At 32.4% G+C, this 18,501-nt stretch overlaps 2 protein-coding genes across 5 annotated transcripts; both read right to left on the bottom strand.

Annotated features, from left to right (window-relative positions):
• Positions 1-3,357: 3,357 nt before the first annotated feature.
• LOC123229104 (auxin-responsive protein SAUR50-like) lies at positions 3,358-4,367 on the bottom strand. The gene has a single exon (XM_044654688.1). It carries the CDS (start codon positions 4,255-4,257, stop codon positions 3,802-3,804), a length of 456 nt encoding a protein of 151 aa, XP_044510623.1. The 5' UTR covers positions 4,258-4,367; the 3' UTR covers positions 3,358-3,801.
• A 10,254-nt stretch (positions 4,368-14,621) lies between these two features.
• LOC123228968 lies at positions 14,622-17,776 on the bottom strand. 4 transcript variants are annotated; one of them, XM_044654502.1, is made up of 7 exons: positions 17,525-17,776; positions 16,892-17,043; positions 16,518-16,627; positions 16,303-16,388; positions 16,000-16,101; positions 15,728-15,894; positions 14,622-14,881 (listed from the first exon to the last, which is right to left on the bottom strand). In XM_044654502.1, the coding sequence occupies exons 1-6, from the start codon at positions 17,632-17,634 to the stop codon at positions 15,756-15,758; spliced, it is 699 nt and encodes a 232-aa protein (XP_044510437.1). In that variant the 5' UTR covers positions 17,635-17,776; the 3' UTR covers positions 14,622-14,881; positions 15,728-15,755. The 4 variants fall into 4 exon arrangements, with proteins under 4 accessions (XP_044510437.1, XP_044510436.1, XP_044510435.1 ...); XM_044654501.1 differs by having other exon boundaries at positions 14,622-14,917; XM_044654500.1 differs by having other exon boundaries at positions 14,622-14,892; positions 17,525-17,775.
• Between the last annotated feature and the right edge of the window lie 725 nt (positions 17,777-18,501).

Below are 18,501 nucleotides of genomic sequence, written 5' to 3' on the forward strand. Positions count from 1 at the left end.
AAAAAAGCATGTCCCGTAATTATAATTGTAACCTTCCCATTTGTAGTTTAGTGCGCTTCTCGTCCGTGGCCTGGACAAATCCCACGTTAGTGCACTATTCACATGCCACCCACTTGAAATGAGTTTAACCAGGCGGGTCTAAGAACAGCACGGAGGATAAAATTGTCATGTCAAAATCGGATTCCCCACCTCACAATTAACCCTTGTTGTACTGCCAATTTTGTTGACAGACTCCGATTTTCTGCCACCTTTTTGTGTTTTCAACAACCGGCACTGGTATCAATGCTGTCTACGAAAAGCATTTATTTATGGCGTCATAATTGGTACTTATGTGGAAAGATGTATAAATGAAAGCCGTAAGAGTCGGTGAATTTTAGTGGAGGTTGTGGAATGTATGTTGTGACTTTAGAGCAGGTGGGTGACCAGTTTGGGTTTGTTGGCTACATTGGGCTTGCGAAAGTAGAAACCGAAGCCAAGATAGCTTGTGATTAATCGATAGGGCTCCAAAGTGTAAAGAGCCGAGGGCATGTCGAGTAAGATGCTGGGCCTTGAGCTATTGACAAAATAATCAATATTGTATGACAGGTGAGTGATGTTAACGACAAAATGAAAAATATCATCAAATTAACAAATGAAAGGATCTCAAGTTGAGCTACCAAGAACTCTAGCTCATGATCAATCTATTCAAGCCAAGCCATCTTTGTCAAATCCACCCCCTAGTTGCTCGATTTGATCCAAGTTCCTTGAGCTTGAATTGTATATCAAATTGAACAATTCGAGTTTGAGTTTATTTGAATATTAAATTTTAAACATGTTCAAATCAAATCCAAACTTAAAAACTATTCGTGCCAAATTTGAATTTCAATTCAACAATCTCGAATCAATAAAATTATATGTAAAAATAATATGCACAATTTTGTATAAAAACAATAACATGTCATTATGTAATTTGTGTTATTTTATCTATAATTTAAAATAACTTAATCATTTTATAAAATATTATTATTTATACATAAAATTATATATATTATTTTTATACGTGGCACTACTCATTTGGAACTAGCTACCTTAAATTTGAATCAATTTCAAATTAGATTTTGCTAAGGCTTGACCCAGAGCTACTCCAGCAGTTCTCGTGTTCAGTGTAATTTCTATTGACACATGGATCATGACTTACAATCCGGCTCTTAAAGTGGAGAGGGCCCAAAAAAAATTAGGCTAATGGGCCATCATCAGATGTAATGTTTCGGCCAATAGAATAACACATTTGTGATGTTTAGTGGACCGCACTCGCATTCTGGTGTACTTAAAAAAAACAGCGTTGTAGTGGAATAGTACCAAACCAAGCAACCTATATTTTTTGCTTGAAGAAATTTGTCCAGTCCAATCCTATCGCCATGAAACCGTCCAACTTTTTTGAGAGACGATAGCGAATCTACCCTAATCTCATCGCAATTCGATTGGACTGATACTGAAATCATAATCATGGACCGTCCCACCGCCCATCTGATATTTTTTCTGCTACACATTTGACTTTAATTACGTCCATCATCCACTTGAAAAAACGTTCTTCCATGCTAAGTCAACATGATTCTCCTCCACTACTCCTGGTTCTACTGCTTTCAGAAGCCCTTACTCAACTCTCATCCATCTCTTTTCTGGCTTGGTCTTTTATGCTTTTACATCAGGCTCGGACTGCCTAATGATTTAGATGGAGTTGATCATGACATCCATTTTCTAGCAGTATGACATTGGAAGTCAAATGTTCATATTGGTTTGATGCTTTCTTTTCTTGTGATTGAAACACCAGTCGGTTTTAATATTTATCCATTAAACAACATTGTTTTAATCTTTTTAAATTAGGAATTTTTAAGTTTATGAATTTGATAAAATGAATACCCTCAAAACTCAAGTTAAATTTAAGTTTGATAATATAAAGTTTTTATACTCAAATTCAAATCACTTGATTCAAACCCGTTCAAATCTAGTTGAGAATCAATTCGAATCCAGCCGGGTCTAAAAACATTGAAGTATAACTAACAGGTCCTTTTCAGCAAATATTGTTCACTCTACTGTGGATCGGCATGGATTCTGTATTACTCTATTTGACAACTGAAAATTCCTAAAAATTATGTAATGATCTACATGTACATCGCAGCCTCACCCGCACTAGATGTGAGCTAAATAATCCCACACTGTCTTCACATGTATTTTTCAATGTCTTTGAATAATCAATCAATCCACTTTGAGATTGGGTATTCATATGCTGGGAGATTGGAAACTGACACACGTTACGTTGCATGTTTTACTTAGAACAGGAGCCAAAACCAATTATTTTCCTTACTGGTTTTGTGGTTATGCCCCACAGAAATGGAATCTCTGTTCGATTGAAGCTTAGTTAACTCAAGATTGAATAATTGAATTTACATTTCAATTTTATAGTTTAACTTGAGTTCGGGAATCATCAGTGTCGTTGCATCAAAAATTTTCTTTTTTAATAGTTTTTTTTTCCAATATTATTAGTTAATATTCAAGTTAATTTGAGTTAACCGTTGTTCAATTAATAACATTACAATAATCTTCGCTACTGAAATAATTAAATGGAGGGTTCTAAAACTTGAACATGCACCAACCAGTGCAAAGTTGTTCATTCAAGAATTCATAATCAAGTCAAAGATCCATCGTGCTTTGGAGTTGTGGCCTTAAAATGCAGGTAAATCTCTGAAATCTTCTTGGTCAGAGTTTATATTTGCCCGTATTTGCTAACTCGGTTTTTCTTCTTTAACACTTGTAAATCAAATGGGTAAAAATTTTGGAGAGTAATTGAACAAAATTTCATTAAATTTGAAGATGCATGATTACAAATAGATGAAGAAAGACTGAATCTTGTCTCTAAACAGAAATTGGAGAAAACCCAAATTTGAACGAAAAGAAGTATTCCTCTTATATTGAATTACAAGTTATATTTTATATTTTATTAGACCTGATCCAAATAAAAAGAGAGAGACCTTCATGTTTTGAATTTGAGATTGTTTCGAATTCAAAACAATTAACTTGAGATCTAACTCAAGATCAAGCTCGATTCACTTGATTGATGTCGACTTGAGAAAAAAAATAAATGGAGAAAGGCTTCAGGCACAGAAGTACCATTTTGATGGCTAAAGACAAAGCTAGAGTTGAATCAGGTGAAACAGAGCAAATTGGAGAGACTCTCTGCCTCTGCTTTCACATGGGTTGTTACTGCTACTTAATAACTGCCACCACAACGGCCAGTCCCTATCATCATTTTCTTGGATAATAATTTATTATTTTAATTTTAATTATTAAAAAATAATCAGATAATAATGGAGAATCGTGTGCTCGAAGGAAAAAACAATCAATAAATCACATAATTTACAACAGTGAGTAATTAACAATCACTTCAACTTCGAGTCTTCTTCTTCCTCTTCCTCTTTAACTCCTATTCAGAACCCGGGACGACTCGGCGGATAACTCACCCCCCATTTTGCCATCTCCATGCATTCTCCGCAGCAATTTATATCACGACTCACCTCAAATCTTACACAAATATACACCCACCTACTTACCTTTCCTTATTGGCAAGTATCAAACCCAAAAATTAGTAAACTCAACTTCGAATCAGTAGACTCAGTCGGCCACTGTATTTTATTTTATTTTTTACTTTTCACTTCAAGATTTCGTTTCCCCACGAAACGAACGAGCGAGATAACTCGGACTGAGTCAAACCGGGTCAGAATCAATCAAACCAGTTAACTTCAAATTTTTTCATGCCTTATTTGCTTACCATATACTTTTATTGCCAACTCCATGAAGAAGAGGTTGAGATTCAGTCCAAAAATCAAGTTTTTTCTTGATGTCCACGTGGCAGTAGCTCTGAAAATCTTCGAGATTCGCGAACCGAGATGAGCGTCCGGATTCCGACGACCGTGAGATGAGTCGAAGCGCCTCTTCAAACACGGACTCGTCGCATGGGATAGCCAATGGACCTTGGTTAGTGAATCCGTACTCTTCCTCAGCTTCGACAAGTATGTTCTTGAAGATGGGATGGTTAAGGTACGTCGCACGCACCACAAATCTCCTGTAACTGCTGCCAACGCACACCGCCACATATCCGGCGGGAACATCCGACGGTACGCGATTCGCTGACATGCGGGCCTTGTTACGCCACCTTCGTAGCAATTGTCTTAGCCTAACAATGTGAAGGATTTTGCTGCATTTTCCAAGTCCGGCAGACATTTTCCTGCAAAAGAAAACGAGAGAAAATAGAGCCTGTTTGGGTTCGGATTCTTTGGGTGTTGATGATTGAAAGAGAAAGAACTGGTTGGGGGGGAATTGGCTCTGTAGGAGGGACGAGGTATATAAAGACTAATTGTGGCGAAATTACCCTTCATAGACGGATTAATTACAATGGCATTTCTGTCGTTACGTTACGTGAGCATAAAAATATTTGCTTTTGGACCTTCTGGTGGCAGGCTAGCGATAATATTCTATACATTTTCTACTAATGCTAAAATATTAAATAATATCTCAATTTATTTATATTTTTACTCTTGTATCAAATATACAGTTAGATTTAAGCATAATTCAACTCATGTTTGTTTAAATGAAATTTCTAATCAATTCGAATCAAATAAAATTCAAATTGAAGTTTTAATTTGATAATTTAACTCAAATTTTCTTTCAATTATAATATATATTTGTCAATGACATAATTTATCTTTTTTACGATATTATTCATCTTATTAATAACATTAGTTATTTTATTAATAATACTGTTTATTTTATCAACAATCTTATGTTGATATCTTTTGTCAATTCGATTTGAGTTAACAATGATTGATTCAAGTTAAATTTAAACTAATCTATATTTGAGTCTAGATCAATTTAAATCAAACTCTATTTGAATAATGGTTTATTTGAGTTTAACTCAAATTTATAATGAGTTTAAACTCATTTAAATTATTGTATAATTTCATTAAAATGTTATCAATAAAGTGATCAATACTACAAATGAAGTAAATAGTATTTACAGTAAGGTGAATGGTATTATCAAAATGGCAAACGAGCTAAACTCGAATTAAAACTATTGAAATAAAGCTTCAATTTGGGCTTAGTTTATTCAAACTGAACATAAATTCCAACAGGGATTCCCTCAGGGTTCGAAGCAATCCATGATTAAATTGATTTATTAAAATTTGCATCTGTATTAATGGAAAAGAATTATGTTGAAAAACATGTGCGGTCAAATTTGCTACAACATGGCATTAAAGGTGGTCAATTGTAAGAGGTTATAGAATGTTCAATTTCATGTGATTGTTGTTGAAAATAATAAAAATGAATGGACTCACTTTCACAAATTACATATAAAATTCCCCAGTACATGAACCAGTTAATTACCAAGTATTAAACAAATAATATTATTAGACGCTCCTTTTTAACTTGAAAAGGGGTAAATACTAGCCGCCAAGCCAAGCTGTCTGCAACTTGGTTATTATTTACTTACAGTACACGTTATATGGTACATATGATTGAACAACATGCCTATTGAGTATATAGTATATAGTATGGTAGAGTATGTGAAATAAATTTTAATTTTACTAATACGGTCCATCCAGACACATTTTTTAAGGTTTTTATTTATTTGTGATTTTTTAAAAATATTTATAATGTAATTGAATATATTATTATTTTTTTAATTTGTATCTTAGGCTACACAAATTGAACCACTCGTGACTTGTATGTGTTGAGTTGGATTTGACTTGATTATTGCCGAGTTAAGCTCGAATTTGATGTTGATTAATTTGATGAGTTTGTGAGCTCATGACTCGATCTAGGTAAAATATTATTAAATTTTTAAAAAGTTTAAAATTGTATATTTATATTAGAGGTGTTCAAAACCAGTTAATTAAACTAGTTTGTCAATTTTTTAAATCGAATTGAATTTTTATTTAAAAAAATTATAAATCAAAATTGAACAAATTTAAAGATTAATCGACAAAGAATCTAATTCTTTAATCATATTTTCTTCTTGAACTGAATCAAATTTTTAGTTAATCAGTCTTTTAACGAAATTTTAAAGAATTATTATTATTTCAAATTTTTAATAAAAATTTTAAAATTTTATTAATTTTTATTCATCTTTTTCAAAATCGGTTTATTTCGATTAATCAGTTTTGAAAATTAGGTAAACTAATAATTGAATCAAAAAATCGATTTTTCTATATTCTTGAACTGGTATTTTAAATACCTTATATTTTAGTTTGATTTTTAGTTAAAAAATTTGTGTGATTTGGATATCAACTAATTTTGAGCACCCCTAATTTAGACCCTTGAAGTTGTATTTGTTTATTTTGAATATGAAAATAAATAATAAATATATAATTTTTAAAATTTAAATATAATTGTTTAAATAAAACTTGAGTAAATTGCATTTATCTTAAGCTCAACTTTTGCTTTAATGTAACTGAACTTAATAATATTCTATTCAATTTAATTATAATCTTATATAATATATAATATATGATAACAAATTAAATTTTTAACATATCATATTATATGTCCTAGAGTTACATTTGTTCGAAATTTTTGTCGTCCGTGCGAAACACTTTCAGCACGCATGACCACAAAGATGAAGTAGAAAATAAAGCTCATGACCCACCACATGCAAATAGGAAAGTGTTTAGAGGAAAAAATAAGTAAATGCTTTGTTTCTATTGCAGCGGTTGAGGCCTTGAGGGCTTCAATTTTTCAAAAAAACCAACTCTTGGAAAAGCAAACCACTTTATATTCTAAATAGAAGACCTTTCCCCATGTGCAATGATGCCCCATTTTTCCTTTTCTTTTATGTTTCTGCAGGCAAACTGCCAAAATCTTTCCTCCTAATCGCTCTACTGCCCATCCTACCCAATCAAATTTCTGATAATCCCTCTAAAATCATAACACGTGGCACTCTCATTGAAAAGCACTATTGAACGGTCAAGATGGACCCATTGTGAGGGTGCATCTCCCCATATTCATTTTTATTACCCTACTTGTTAAGATTTAAGGATCGTATCATTTATAATGTTTCGTTGTTCAATGTTTTGAGCCATAAAACACTTCAATATAATCTAAGGGCAATGCAAGACTGAAACTTTTTTTAGTATATGATTGAATATTTAAATAATTAGATATTATTTTATTTTTAATTTAAAATTATTTAATTATATAATAACTTATCATCTATATATATATATAAAATTATATATTTAAAAGTGTAGATATATAATTTTATGAATAATAGTTTTCATTGTTTGTAAGTAAAATATTCCTGGTTCAATTTTATCAACAAAATGCTACAATTCCTTTGGAGAAGATATGCACAATTTAGGTCAGGGTAGTTTCGTAATTATATATAAATGATGTTCAACTTTTTTGGATGTTATTATTACTTATATATCTGTCCATCCAGGTGTAGGGTCCTGATTCGTAGACGTAAAAATGTCGAAATTATCAATGAATTAGTTGGACCCTAGTGAAAAAGCAGATGACGTGCCAGTGATCGTTAATATTCGGCTTCAATTCTGCGCAGAAGTCGAGGAAAACAGTTAGCCCGCGTCATTGTCTGGAGCTGACGTGGCGTTGTCTTTATGTATTCGAGGAATTAGGAAAGGGTCGTATGGTAAAAGGACCTCTCCCAAACAGGCCAATAGGAAATTTTTTATTTTTTTAAATTTGGACTACAGTTGAAGAGTACTTGGAAAGTAGTTTTGAATAAAGTAAAGTCTACGTTTGCAGGTGCTTCGTTGTACTAAACTGTGTCACGGACCCATGCTCTTCCGTCTCTTTTTCGTACGAGGTGATTTTTGTTTCAGTAATATTATAAATATTTATTTCTGGATATGTAAATAAATATTGGTTTTTATATAAATTATCTTATAATTAATTATTAATTAATTATTAATTTAAAATTAGTTAATCATATAATAATATATATTAAATATGTATTTATTTATATATTTAAAATAATTACATATAATTTTATTATTCTTAACATTATTATATATAATACAAATAACTTTTTTTTTAAATAGGGAGAAAAAGTTGAAGTTGTTAATAAATAATGGATGGTGGAAAGAAGACGTGTGCTGTTTGTAATCTAGTTATACAACAGAAAAACTTGTGTCGGTAGTCTGTACTACTGCTTAACCGATGTGGGAATCTGTTTTATCCATTTTCACCCACTGGACTTGCTAATAAGAAATAATTATACAGTGCAATCACTTGGCAGGCACATGCGAAGCTTGTTCAGGGACAAATTACGAACAGATGTTTATGATTTGGATTTATATATTCCACCAACTTTCGGCGTATGCAAAGCAACAACGTTAAGAGGGTCGGTGACACTTGGCTAGCTTAACATGTTGGCGATTTGCCTTCATTATTCCTGCTGTACTGGTCAAGGCATCGAACACTTGATACTTACCTCTCGGATAGTGCAAACGTGAGGGTGTCTTTCAGCGCAGACTAAGCAGATAATTACACTGTGATATGGGAAGATATGCCGGGCTTTTTAGATCTTTGACAGCTTCTTCATTAGCACGAACTCAAAACATGACACCCAAGATACTAATTTTTACGATTCCATTGTCAGAACATTGTATTTGATCAACATCCTCATCCATTTTAAGGATATGGATGTTGTTGAAGTATACATTAAATTTTGTGCAGGTGAATAAGTACAAGCTGGTTTCAAATCTGCCCAACACCCGACCTCCTTGCTTTGCTGCACTGCCAGCCCGTTCCTGGGATTGACGAGGCAGAAGACAATATTACTTTTTAGTGCATGGTTGGTGCCTTCTACGTAAGATAAATCCAATTGCTAAAAAATAGTTATTAATTAACTTCAAGTTCGCTCAATTGTCTTATCATGGATGGCCTTCTTTCTATGCTTCGGCTGCAAATAATTAGGCCTAGCCATTCACCGGTTACTCAAGCGTTCTGAGCATACTAGGTTTGAACCCAAAAATTTTTCCTGAGTTTAAATTTTTTATCAATTTTGTTAACTTCTTTTTCACTTGCAATTGACAAGTTTAATACTTGAGATCCAATAAAGCTAAACCCAAACTCAACCATTTTTAGCTCTGACTTAATTGTGAGAGGTACATTGCAATGCTCTTAATTATTTACGATGGCAAAGGACAGAGGTACTAGCTGTAGCCAGTTGGAGCACACAGACATTGACTCTTTACTTCTCCATCTACTTCAATTAGAAAAATATACAAGTTAGTTTCTAGGCACCTAAAACGGCAATCATGCTCCCCGTGTGGTGGTGGATATGAGATAACACTACTTTTTAATATAATATTTTACTTCTGAAGACTAAAATGATTGTCCACGTGTCATCTACTTTGCTCTGAAACAATCAACACAATGAAAGTTAGATTCGAAATAAATTTATTCAAGTTTAATATAAGTTTTATCTAAATAAATTTGAATATGAATTTAGTATATATGAATTCGAATTTAAATATAAATTAAAATATATTTGAAAATTGATCACATATAACAACCTAAACCTGAGCTTGTATTCAAATTAAAAAATATTTAAAAATTGATCATAAGTTTGAATTCAAATTAAAATATATTAAAAAGTTTTTTCAATACATGACATACAAGCTACAAGGAAATCAAATTCAAACAAACGAGTTCGAGCCAAATTTGACTATTTTATATGAACCTAAACCTTATGCAAGCCGAACAAAAACTCTTGATCTACGAAGTGAGCCACACATGAACGAATTATTCTTGAAGTTTGACGATCTTGAGCCAAACCCAAGGTGACCCCCCAAAAATAAGTTTTATCTTGTTCAAGCTCAGTTCGATTCACTTTGAATCTAACCATAATTACAACATTTCATTCTTCATTTGGAGATTCTGAAATCAAAATATATATAATTAGTGACGAGAATAAATAATGTGTGTTGTACGGAAGTCTTTCGAATCAAAATATGTATAATTAGGGAAAATGACTATTTTTCACCTAAATTTTAGTCTAATCTCAAACTCACACTCACGGGAGATGAAAAACCCAAATTTCCCCTTATAGCCAAACTTCTGTTAATGAGAGGGGTAAAATAGTTATTTTTCTGTTTATATTAAAAAGTTATAAAGTTTATTTTTTTCCCCTAGGTTTTAAAAACTAATATTTCATTTTTACTTAAAGTTTTTAAACTTTTAAAAGTAACATTTTCACCCCTAAACCTAGGGTTTCCATATTTTTTTAAACTCAATCGCTCTCTCATAACTTTCAAAAATAGCAATTTCATCCCCACTTTTTAATTCTTCTTCCGACATCGTCTTTGGCCTCCTCCTTCTCCTGGTGCGACAGTGGTGATACGACGAAGAGATCTCCATCTCCTCGTTGGACCACCTAGACTAGGAAGGACGACACTTCATTGTCCTTTGTCGCTCGACGAGATGATTCGTCATCTTTCATCTGTTCTTTCAAATTTGTAGCCGAAGATGGGAGATCAGTGGAAAGTGTTAGTTGTCAGTGGTGGTCGAAGAAGGAAGCAAACCTTAGGGGTGAAATCTAAAATTTTCAAACTTTAAAGATGGGTTAAAGTGTTAGTTTTTAAAACTTGGAGAAAAGAATGATAAAATTTTAAAGTTTTAAAGTTTATAGATAAAATGATGATTTTATCCCTATCTCTAACTGAAAATTTGGGTGATAGTTTAGCCATAGGTGAGAGTTTGAGTTTTTTTATCTCCTATAGGTGTGAGTTTGAAATTGAGATAAAATTTGGGTAGGAAATAGTCATTTTTCCCTATAAAATTATAACCCTGACGTAAGTTTTTGAACATCTTGCCGAGCCAGGTAGCCATGGACAACGTGATTGGAGAGGACGAAGGACAGATTATCGTGCTGAGACCTCATCATTTTTGTACAATTGTAATCCACTGTCTCCATGCAAGCAAAAGGGGAAGACAATACAGATGGAAATTGCACAATCTATTCATTTCATGTACAACCATATTAACTGTTCCATACAGTTAATTAATTATATTAGAAGAAGAAGGAGAGAGCACAAAGCCAAACAATCTTTTCATTTTCTTCCGGCTTTTCAGCCTAGATTTTGGACGGTGAATGTAGATTTAGGCATTACGGGAGTGTATAACTTTGACTGTTTTAGACCTCGTAGATCCAAATACTTAAAAAGTTAATAAAACTGATAAAATAATAAATTTTTTTAAAAAATAACCTAAATTCGAGTTTATCCAGAGTTGAAAAACTGCTGCGTGTTAGTGTTTGAGTTCCATCATCAAGAAGCCGGCAATGTATAAAATCCATAACTGAAGCATGTAAAATTCTCTTTTTGGACATGATTAACTAGTAATCAAAATTTTAAATTAAAAGCTATAATAAAAAACAAAATATTGCTAGCTGTCGTGGACTTTTACCAATAATAATTAATAATTCTTTTCAATAAATGATGATTAAAAGGAATTTATTTGACTAAATGTAGAATAATCACAGATTTAGTGGGAAGAAGAAAGTCGGCAATTATCTTGGTAAGCCACCTCTAAACTTATTGCTAATCATTTCCTAACAGCCTAAAATTTTAAAATCAAAGCAAATGATTAGCTTAATTAATCTAACAATTAATTTTTGACTAGGTATTTATTATTTTGTATTACCTAAAATCGGGTCAGATTTGATTATTTGAAGCATATAATAAAAAAATATACCATATATGATTTAATTATTTTCACCTATTCTTTTATAGTCACTATAGCTATCTTTGAATTTATGTACTCATAACTAATAAATATGCTTGGAAGGGGAGAATTTGGGATGGGTTGAAGCAAGAGCGACTCGATGTCAGCTATATATTTAAATTTGAATTTGAATTAGTATACAATATCATAAAATAGTATTAATAAGATGAATATATATATATATATTATCAGCGAGACAAATAAATTGAACTCAAATCGAATTGTCAAACTAAAACCCTAATTTAAGTTTGATTTGATCAAATTAAATTTATTCAATTTGAATCTACTCCTATTGCAAAACACATTTTTTTATTTTGTTAAGTGTTAATTTTATAAAATTTGATTACATCTATCAACAACTAGAGAAGTATGCGATCTAAGCTAGGTGGGTTGTATTGCTATTTGATTCAAACGAGTTCGATTTGATATTGAAGCTTGTGGTCAACTCGAGATCGAGACATCATTGTTGTCATCGTACTAAAACTTGCTTTATCGAGAATTTTTTTTATCCGATATTACTATTTATCAATTGAATAAACCAAACTGAATCTTAAGTTTACTATTCTACTAATTTTTTGTATCAATCTGGATTAAATTCGCCCTTATCATTGTTATCAACAACTACCTTCATTAAATAATGATATGAAATCAATAAAATCGATGTCTCTGCATCTAAACAATACCTTGGAAGTCGGTTCTCATCATGCATAGAGAGAAAAAATGTCAGATAACGAAAGGTAAACCGAGCAAAGATTCTTCATGCAGAGAGATAGAGAGAGATGGTCTTTTAAATATCATAAGAGAGCATTAGCATGTTAAGAGTCCGGATTATACGGAGAAATTTTGTCAGAGTCTGCTCTTATTTTCTCATTACAATAAACACCAACTCACATGGAACTCAGTCAGAATCATCAGGCAAATATTGAAAACCCCATCTTCTCCCACTTCTCTCTTTCACACCTTATACATTATACAATAATAACTTCTTTTCTCTGCAATTGCATGCTTAAATATTAAAGGGTCCCATGCAAAACGAATAAAAGTAAGGTGGGTCTGAAAGAAACCCCATACCTGACTGCAGATGGTGAAAGTTATTATGATTCCGACTATACAGATTTGTCTTTGTGTATTTTAGTTAGGCCAAAGGACTATTTCCCACCTAAGTTTTTATGTATTCTCAAAATTCCATCTATACGCTGATTGTGGTTAAATTTTTTTTATTAAAAACAAAGTAAAATAATCATTTTATTAATAATATTATAAAAATAAAAAATTTATTATATTTTTTCTTCAAAGTTTAAAAAACTAATAATTTTACTCTTATCTAAAGTTTTTTAATTTTGAAAAGTTATATTTTTCCTCTCAAACTTAGAGTTTTTTCTTCTTCCCTCCAACTACCATCTCCGGAGCCAATGACCCTCCTTCTCCATCTTAAAATGTTAGTCGGCACACGATGATCTCCCCTCTCCAAAGCTCTGTCTCTAAAGACGAAGAGACCGATCTCTTTGTTGAGACTAATAGATCTCCTCCATATCTCTAGTCTCTGACGAAAAAATCTAGAGAGGAGTTTGGGAGAAAAATTATTACTTTTCAAAGTTAGAAAATTTTGGGTAATAATGATGTTGTTAGTTTTTAAAATTTAGGAGAAAAATATAATAAATTTGATTTTTTTAATATTATTAGTAAAATAATGATTTTACTCATACTTTTAATAGAATTTTAATTATAATCAATCTATAAATGAGGTTTTCAATTTTTCAAATTTAATAAATATAACTTTAAAAATACATCAGAATTTGGGTGGGAATAAGTCCTTCGGCCTTTTAGTTATAGGAGCCGTCCATGTATATTTTTTGCCACTCATAGTACATGGTGTCATTGGAATGTCCTTGCTCACCAACACCCAAATCCTTCATGAAAGGATTGACGAAATCTCCACGGCGAAATGGTGGAATTTGCTGACATGTGTTCCAATCTAGCTGTGGCTTTGCGAAAGTAATACTATTAAGAAGAATCTCAGAAAAGATACACATTTGGGTTGGGTGATGTCCAACTTGATTGATGAAGACAATTTAGCTGCTGCATATTGAATCAGATTAGCATAGCTGCGTGTACCCATAGGCAGTGCAGCCAAAAGAGTCAGAAGCCTCCAAGCAGTAAATTTTAGGACAAGTTTGTCACCGAACAAAACACCCCGTCTTTATCTAAATATTTATTTAAGTATTCAAAATAGAATACACTTGGTATTGTCCTTATAAATATTACAGCTAATAAATCCATTATGCTTTTGGAATGTGCCCGCCAGTCGAACCCCATTTGGTAAGGTTAATATTTCTGAACCACACAAGTCGTCAGGGTTACTACCGACTGATTCGATAAAGATAGTGACTTTGGGTGGAAGCATTCTGCATACAAAGCCGGATGACTTTGTCCTAGAGGATTTTAGTATTTTCCATAATTGTTGATGTGAAGGAAGAAAGAGTTACTCCTAAATTCCCAACCAAAGAACGGATTTTCTCAGCTCTCAAGTTTCATCGTTTCACTATGGAGATTTTATCAATGAGAATACTATATACATTAATAATGAATACAAATACGGATATAAATACTGACATGCCATTATATATTCAAATGTTTTTTAATCTTTAATTCAATTTCATTCAATCTCATGACAGCACATCAATATTAGTATCGGTATTTATATCCATTGTTGATGCATAAAACATTTTTGTTACAAGAAAGGGATAACTTTAGAAGCAACCATGCTTTCATCAATAAAATTGATTACAAGATGTATTAACAAAAGCGGGTAAGAGGGAATATAAAGCAATAACCAAGACTGTCACAATAGAGTATTCAATTGAAAGTAATATGTAACCAATACAACAATGGTATTATATCAAAATGTTATACAATCGATTTCATGAAATGTACAAAGCATAAGAAACTCTAAATCTACATCAAAATTCAAGAATAGCTCCAAAAAGGCTGTCAAATGATTTGAAAGGAAACAGAACCATTTTGTTTCCAAGAACAAATTTTTGCCTTTCAATCTTGTCAAACTGGGAATCAGCTTCCAATCTCCCAGCATGCAACCAACCTATGCCAGAACTGTGGAAGCATAAAATACACTGAACTGTAATAACAGGGGAAAGTAAAATATATAAACACAATTGATGGTAGATAATATATAAATGCAATGTTAAGTGAGACACTACAGTGTTCAGTACTTTTACACTGGTGTTGCATTACGGTCATGACCATGTCATGTTTAGAGACCAGTTACTGAACGCATAAATGGTCCAAGTGGAGCTTAATAAGGGGCTCATATGAATGATGAAAAACTGAGACTCATTTTGACATTTTCAAATTTAAAAAAAAAAAAAAAACCTCAAAAGACTTTCTTAGTCTTGCAAATTGGAAAATATAGAAGTAAAACCAAAGTATTTAGTCTTCACTAAACTTGACCACACAAGAAACCTTCTTCACAGAAAATCAAAGCAAGGTGTCCAGATTACTTCCACAAATTTACAAGACATGATTAAGCCGCAAGTTTAGAATTAAGCTCCAGCAACTTCAAGACAATATGTTTTGCTAATGCTTATTCTGCTTCATTGTTTGCTCGGTTTTCAAAAATGAATGTGCAATTAGAAGTCATTGGTCCTATATTTACACCAATAGGCATCTATATACTAAATCTACAAAAAGAGAAGAATCACTATATCAAATCCAGAGATCATCAAACAGCACCCACCAGGTGGTATCAAACATGCTAATTGGTTATGAAGTCTGAGCTCATACAATTATATGTACAAAAGCTTTCAGACCTGAAACCAGTGAGTGGTGGGATTAAAAGAAAAATTACAAGACAATTCAACACAAGCCAAAAAAATTCAAAACATGAATAATGACTGAACTAGTTAAACTAAAGAGTTGAAAAAAGCACCTTCAACAAATGAAAATTCAATAGCAGACTAATGATCTTCATCAGATCTATGCTTCTTTGACTTCTTCATCCGATGGTCATTGCTCAATGAAGATGCTCCCTCACCAATGGTTCCATTGTCCAGCAAATCTGTTTTCCCCAAACCCTCTCTCCTCTTCCTATTACTCCTACATAATCATATAGCAAATATAATCATGAGCTGGTGCACTAGGATAGAGGGTTTGCAGGTTTTAAAACTTCAAAGTTCTAAGGAGTCCAAGATAAGTTTAAACCTATCAACTGAAACATCTTCTGATTTCTTATCCAACCAACGGATGCTTCCTGTATGATCTGGACTTAATGATCCAAAGATGTGAAGAATTTCCTCATCAAAACTGCATATATAGATCAGTGTAAGAGATCATGCAACATAGAATCTAAGTTTAAACCTCATATATGAATCATAACATCAAAATAGAATTAAAAATTTTCCTCAGATATTAAGCATACTGTCACTCAAATAGAAATTAAAAAGTACTTCCTATAAGATACCATCAGGAAAAGTAAAATAAATAATCAGAAAAGCAAAGTGTCACCTCTTGGCCAAAAACCGTATCATGGTTCCAACCGTTATCACATGTTGCTTGTGGGATCTGCTAGCAAAAACTTCTTCACCATGTTTCTAAGTACGAAAAAAGGAAGTTCTGTTAGTAATCTATATTGACCTTCTACAGAAAAGTTGTTATATCACTTAACAGGTAAAAAGGGTCAGAGAATGCTATGAACATCAAATAAAATGATTAGTACATACAATTTTATAGTAGAAGTCATCCCGTATGTCTTGATCTGTTATAATAGCAGATGAAAATCCTAGAACAATAACATGAATGGACTCTTGCGTAAGCTTCACCACTTTCCCTTCTGAAAGATGAACATTATTAGAAACCAAAATGAATGTGCAGCATGACAGATCAGCAACAATGATTTAAAAGTACATACAAGATTATGCACTGCTATGCATAATCAGAAGATCATAAATTTTTTTTTCAACCATATGAAATTCATAATATTTTCCTAAATCAATCAAATGATATGATCTTTATAGTAACTTAATTAACAACATAATTGTGTGTTCATAATTAGATCATGTGTAATCAAGAATGTGAAAGATCCTGAAAAACCCACCTAAGAGCATATTAGGTTTTGGAGAAAAAAGTAAGAGCTTTGCTTTTAGCCTCACACCAAAATATGGATGAATCCCAGAAAGGATTTTTGCACTTTCATCCAGAATGTTGACATCATATGCAAGCACAACACCGTCAAAAATTTCACTAAATCTGCAATGGAAACCAAATAAAGAAAAATATAAACAGGATGGATAAATATCTTTAGAAAAAAGACAAACAGGATTGTGTAATGTGTATATACACTACATGAAGAAAATGACTACAGACTTCAAAAATGGCCTCAGAAGCTCGTTAACAGATGTCAACATCCCATCCCAATGGCTTCGATAGAATTTTATCCAAATGAAAAATGCACCAAACGGCCTCTTTTGGAAATTAAAGGCACATAATTTAAAAGTCAATCATACAACACTACATAATACCCATGCAAACTGATTCACACAATATGGCATAAGAGATTTGAAGTCAAGAACAAATAAAAGTTGATGACAAGAGAATTACAGTACAGAGCCTTTTGTATTGAAAATACTAATCTTTACAGAATGTCCCATTCCTTGAGCATACAAAATTATGTCTTCATATATTAGCTTTAATCATAAAAAAAGATTAAGTACGGGGTAGAAAAACCAACTTGAAGAGCAGAGAACTAAGCTCGCGACGTATGGCTTGAGAAACCCTGTTACCCTTCGATGGATGTACATACACTACTAAATTAGCATCTGATACTTTCAATCCTTCCATTTAGAGCTTTCATAAAAACCCTAATCACACGATTCTCAGAGTTGGAATATTGCGCTCTATGTAGCTTCTTCTGCAACCCAAAAACCCTTCCAATTCTTCCCGACTCTCGTGCTCTGTTTTTAGGGTTTTAATTGATTGGAAATTACCATGGTTTTAAATTTTAATAACCAGACCGGGCTTTGACCCGTTTAAGGGCCCGGTCCGAATCAGTCTCTGCTGGATCGATTGGATTGGTTTGGTGAATTGTTTAAGAATTTTGTCTCTTTTTTATTTTTCAGAGACCTGTCAGAAATCTACTTAAAAGGATAATTTTTATCCTAATCATTTTATAGGGACCAAACTAAAATTTGTAAGGAGAGACTAATGCAAATTATGTGTATATAATTTTATTAAAAAAAATATATATATTATTATATAATTAAATATTATTTTATCTTTAATTTTTAATTATTTTATTATATAATGACATATCATTATTTATACATAAAATACTATTTGAGCTTAAAAAATAGGCCAAACGACTATTTCCCACCCAAGGTTTGATGTTTTCTCAAGTTTCCACCCTTTAACTATGGAAACACCAAACACCCATCCATGGCCGGTTAGATTTAACAAAACTCTAACGATAATAAATTTAATCTCATTTTCCCCCCTAAAAGTTTAAAAACTAATATTTTTTCCCTAAGCTAAGTTTGAAAAGATTACATTTCCCCCCTAGGGTTTATTTCCAAACCCTTTCACTTTCTTCGGCACCATCACCGGCCGTCTTCCCCTCCCGACAATTTCTCTTCCACCGACGGCCACCCTCAACTCTTGCACTACGCATCCAACGTAGAGAGAAATCGTCTTCTCAGATGAAGATGACGA

Source organism: Mangifera indica, chromosome 11 (assembly GCF_011075055.1).
Source record: "Mangifera indica cultivar Alphonso chromosome 11, CATAS_Mindica_2.1, whole genome shotgun sequence".
Lineage (NCBI taxonomy): Eukaryota > Viridiplantae > Streptophyta > Magnoliopsida > Sapindales > Anacardiaceae > Mangifera > Mangifera indica.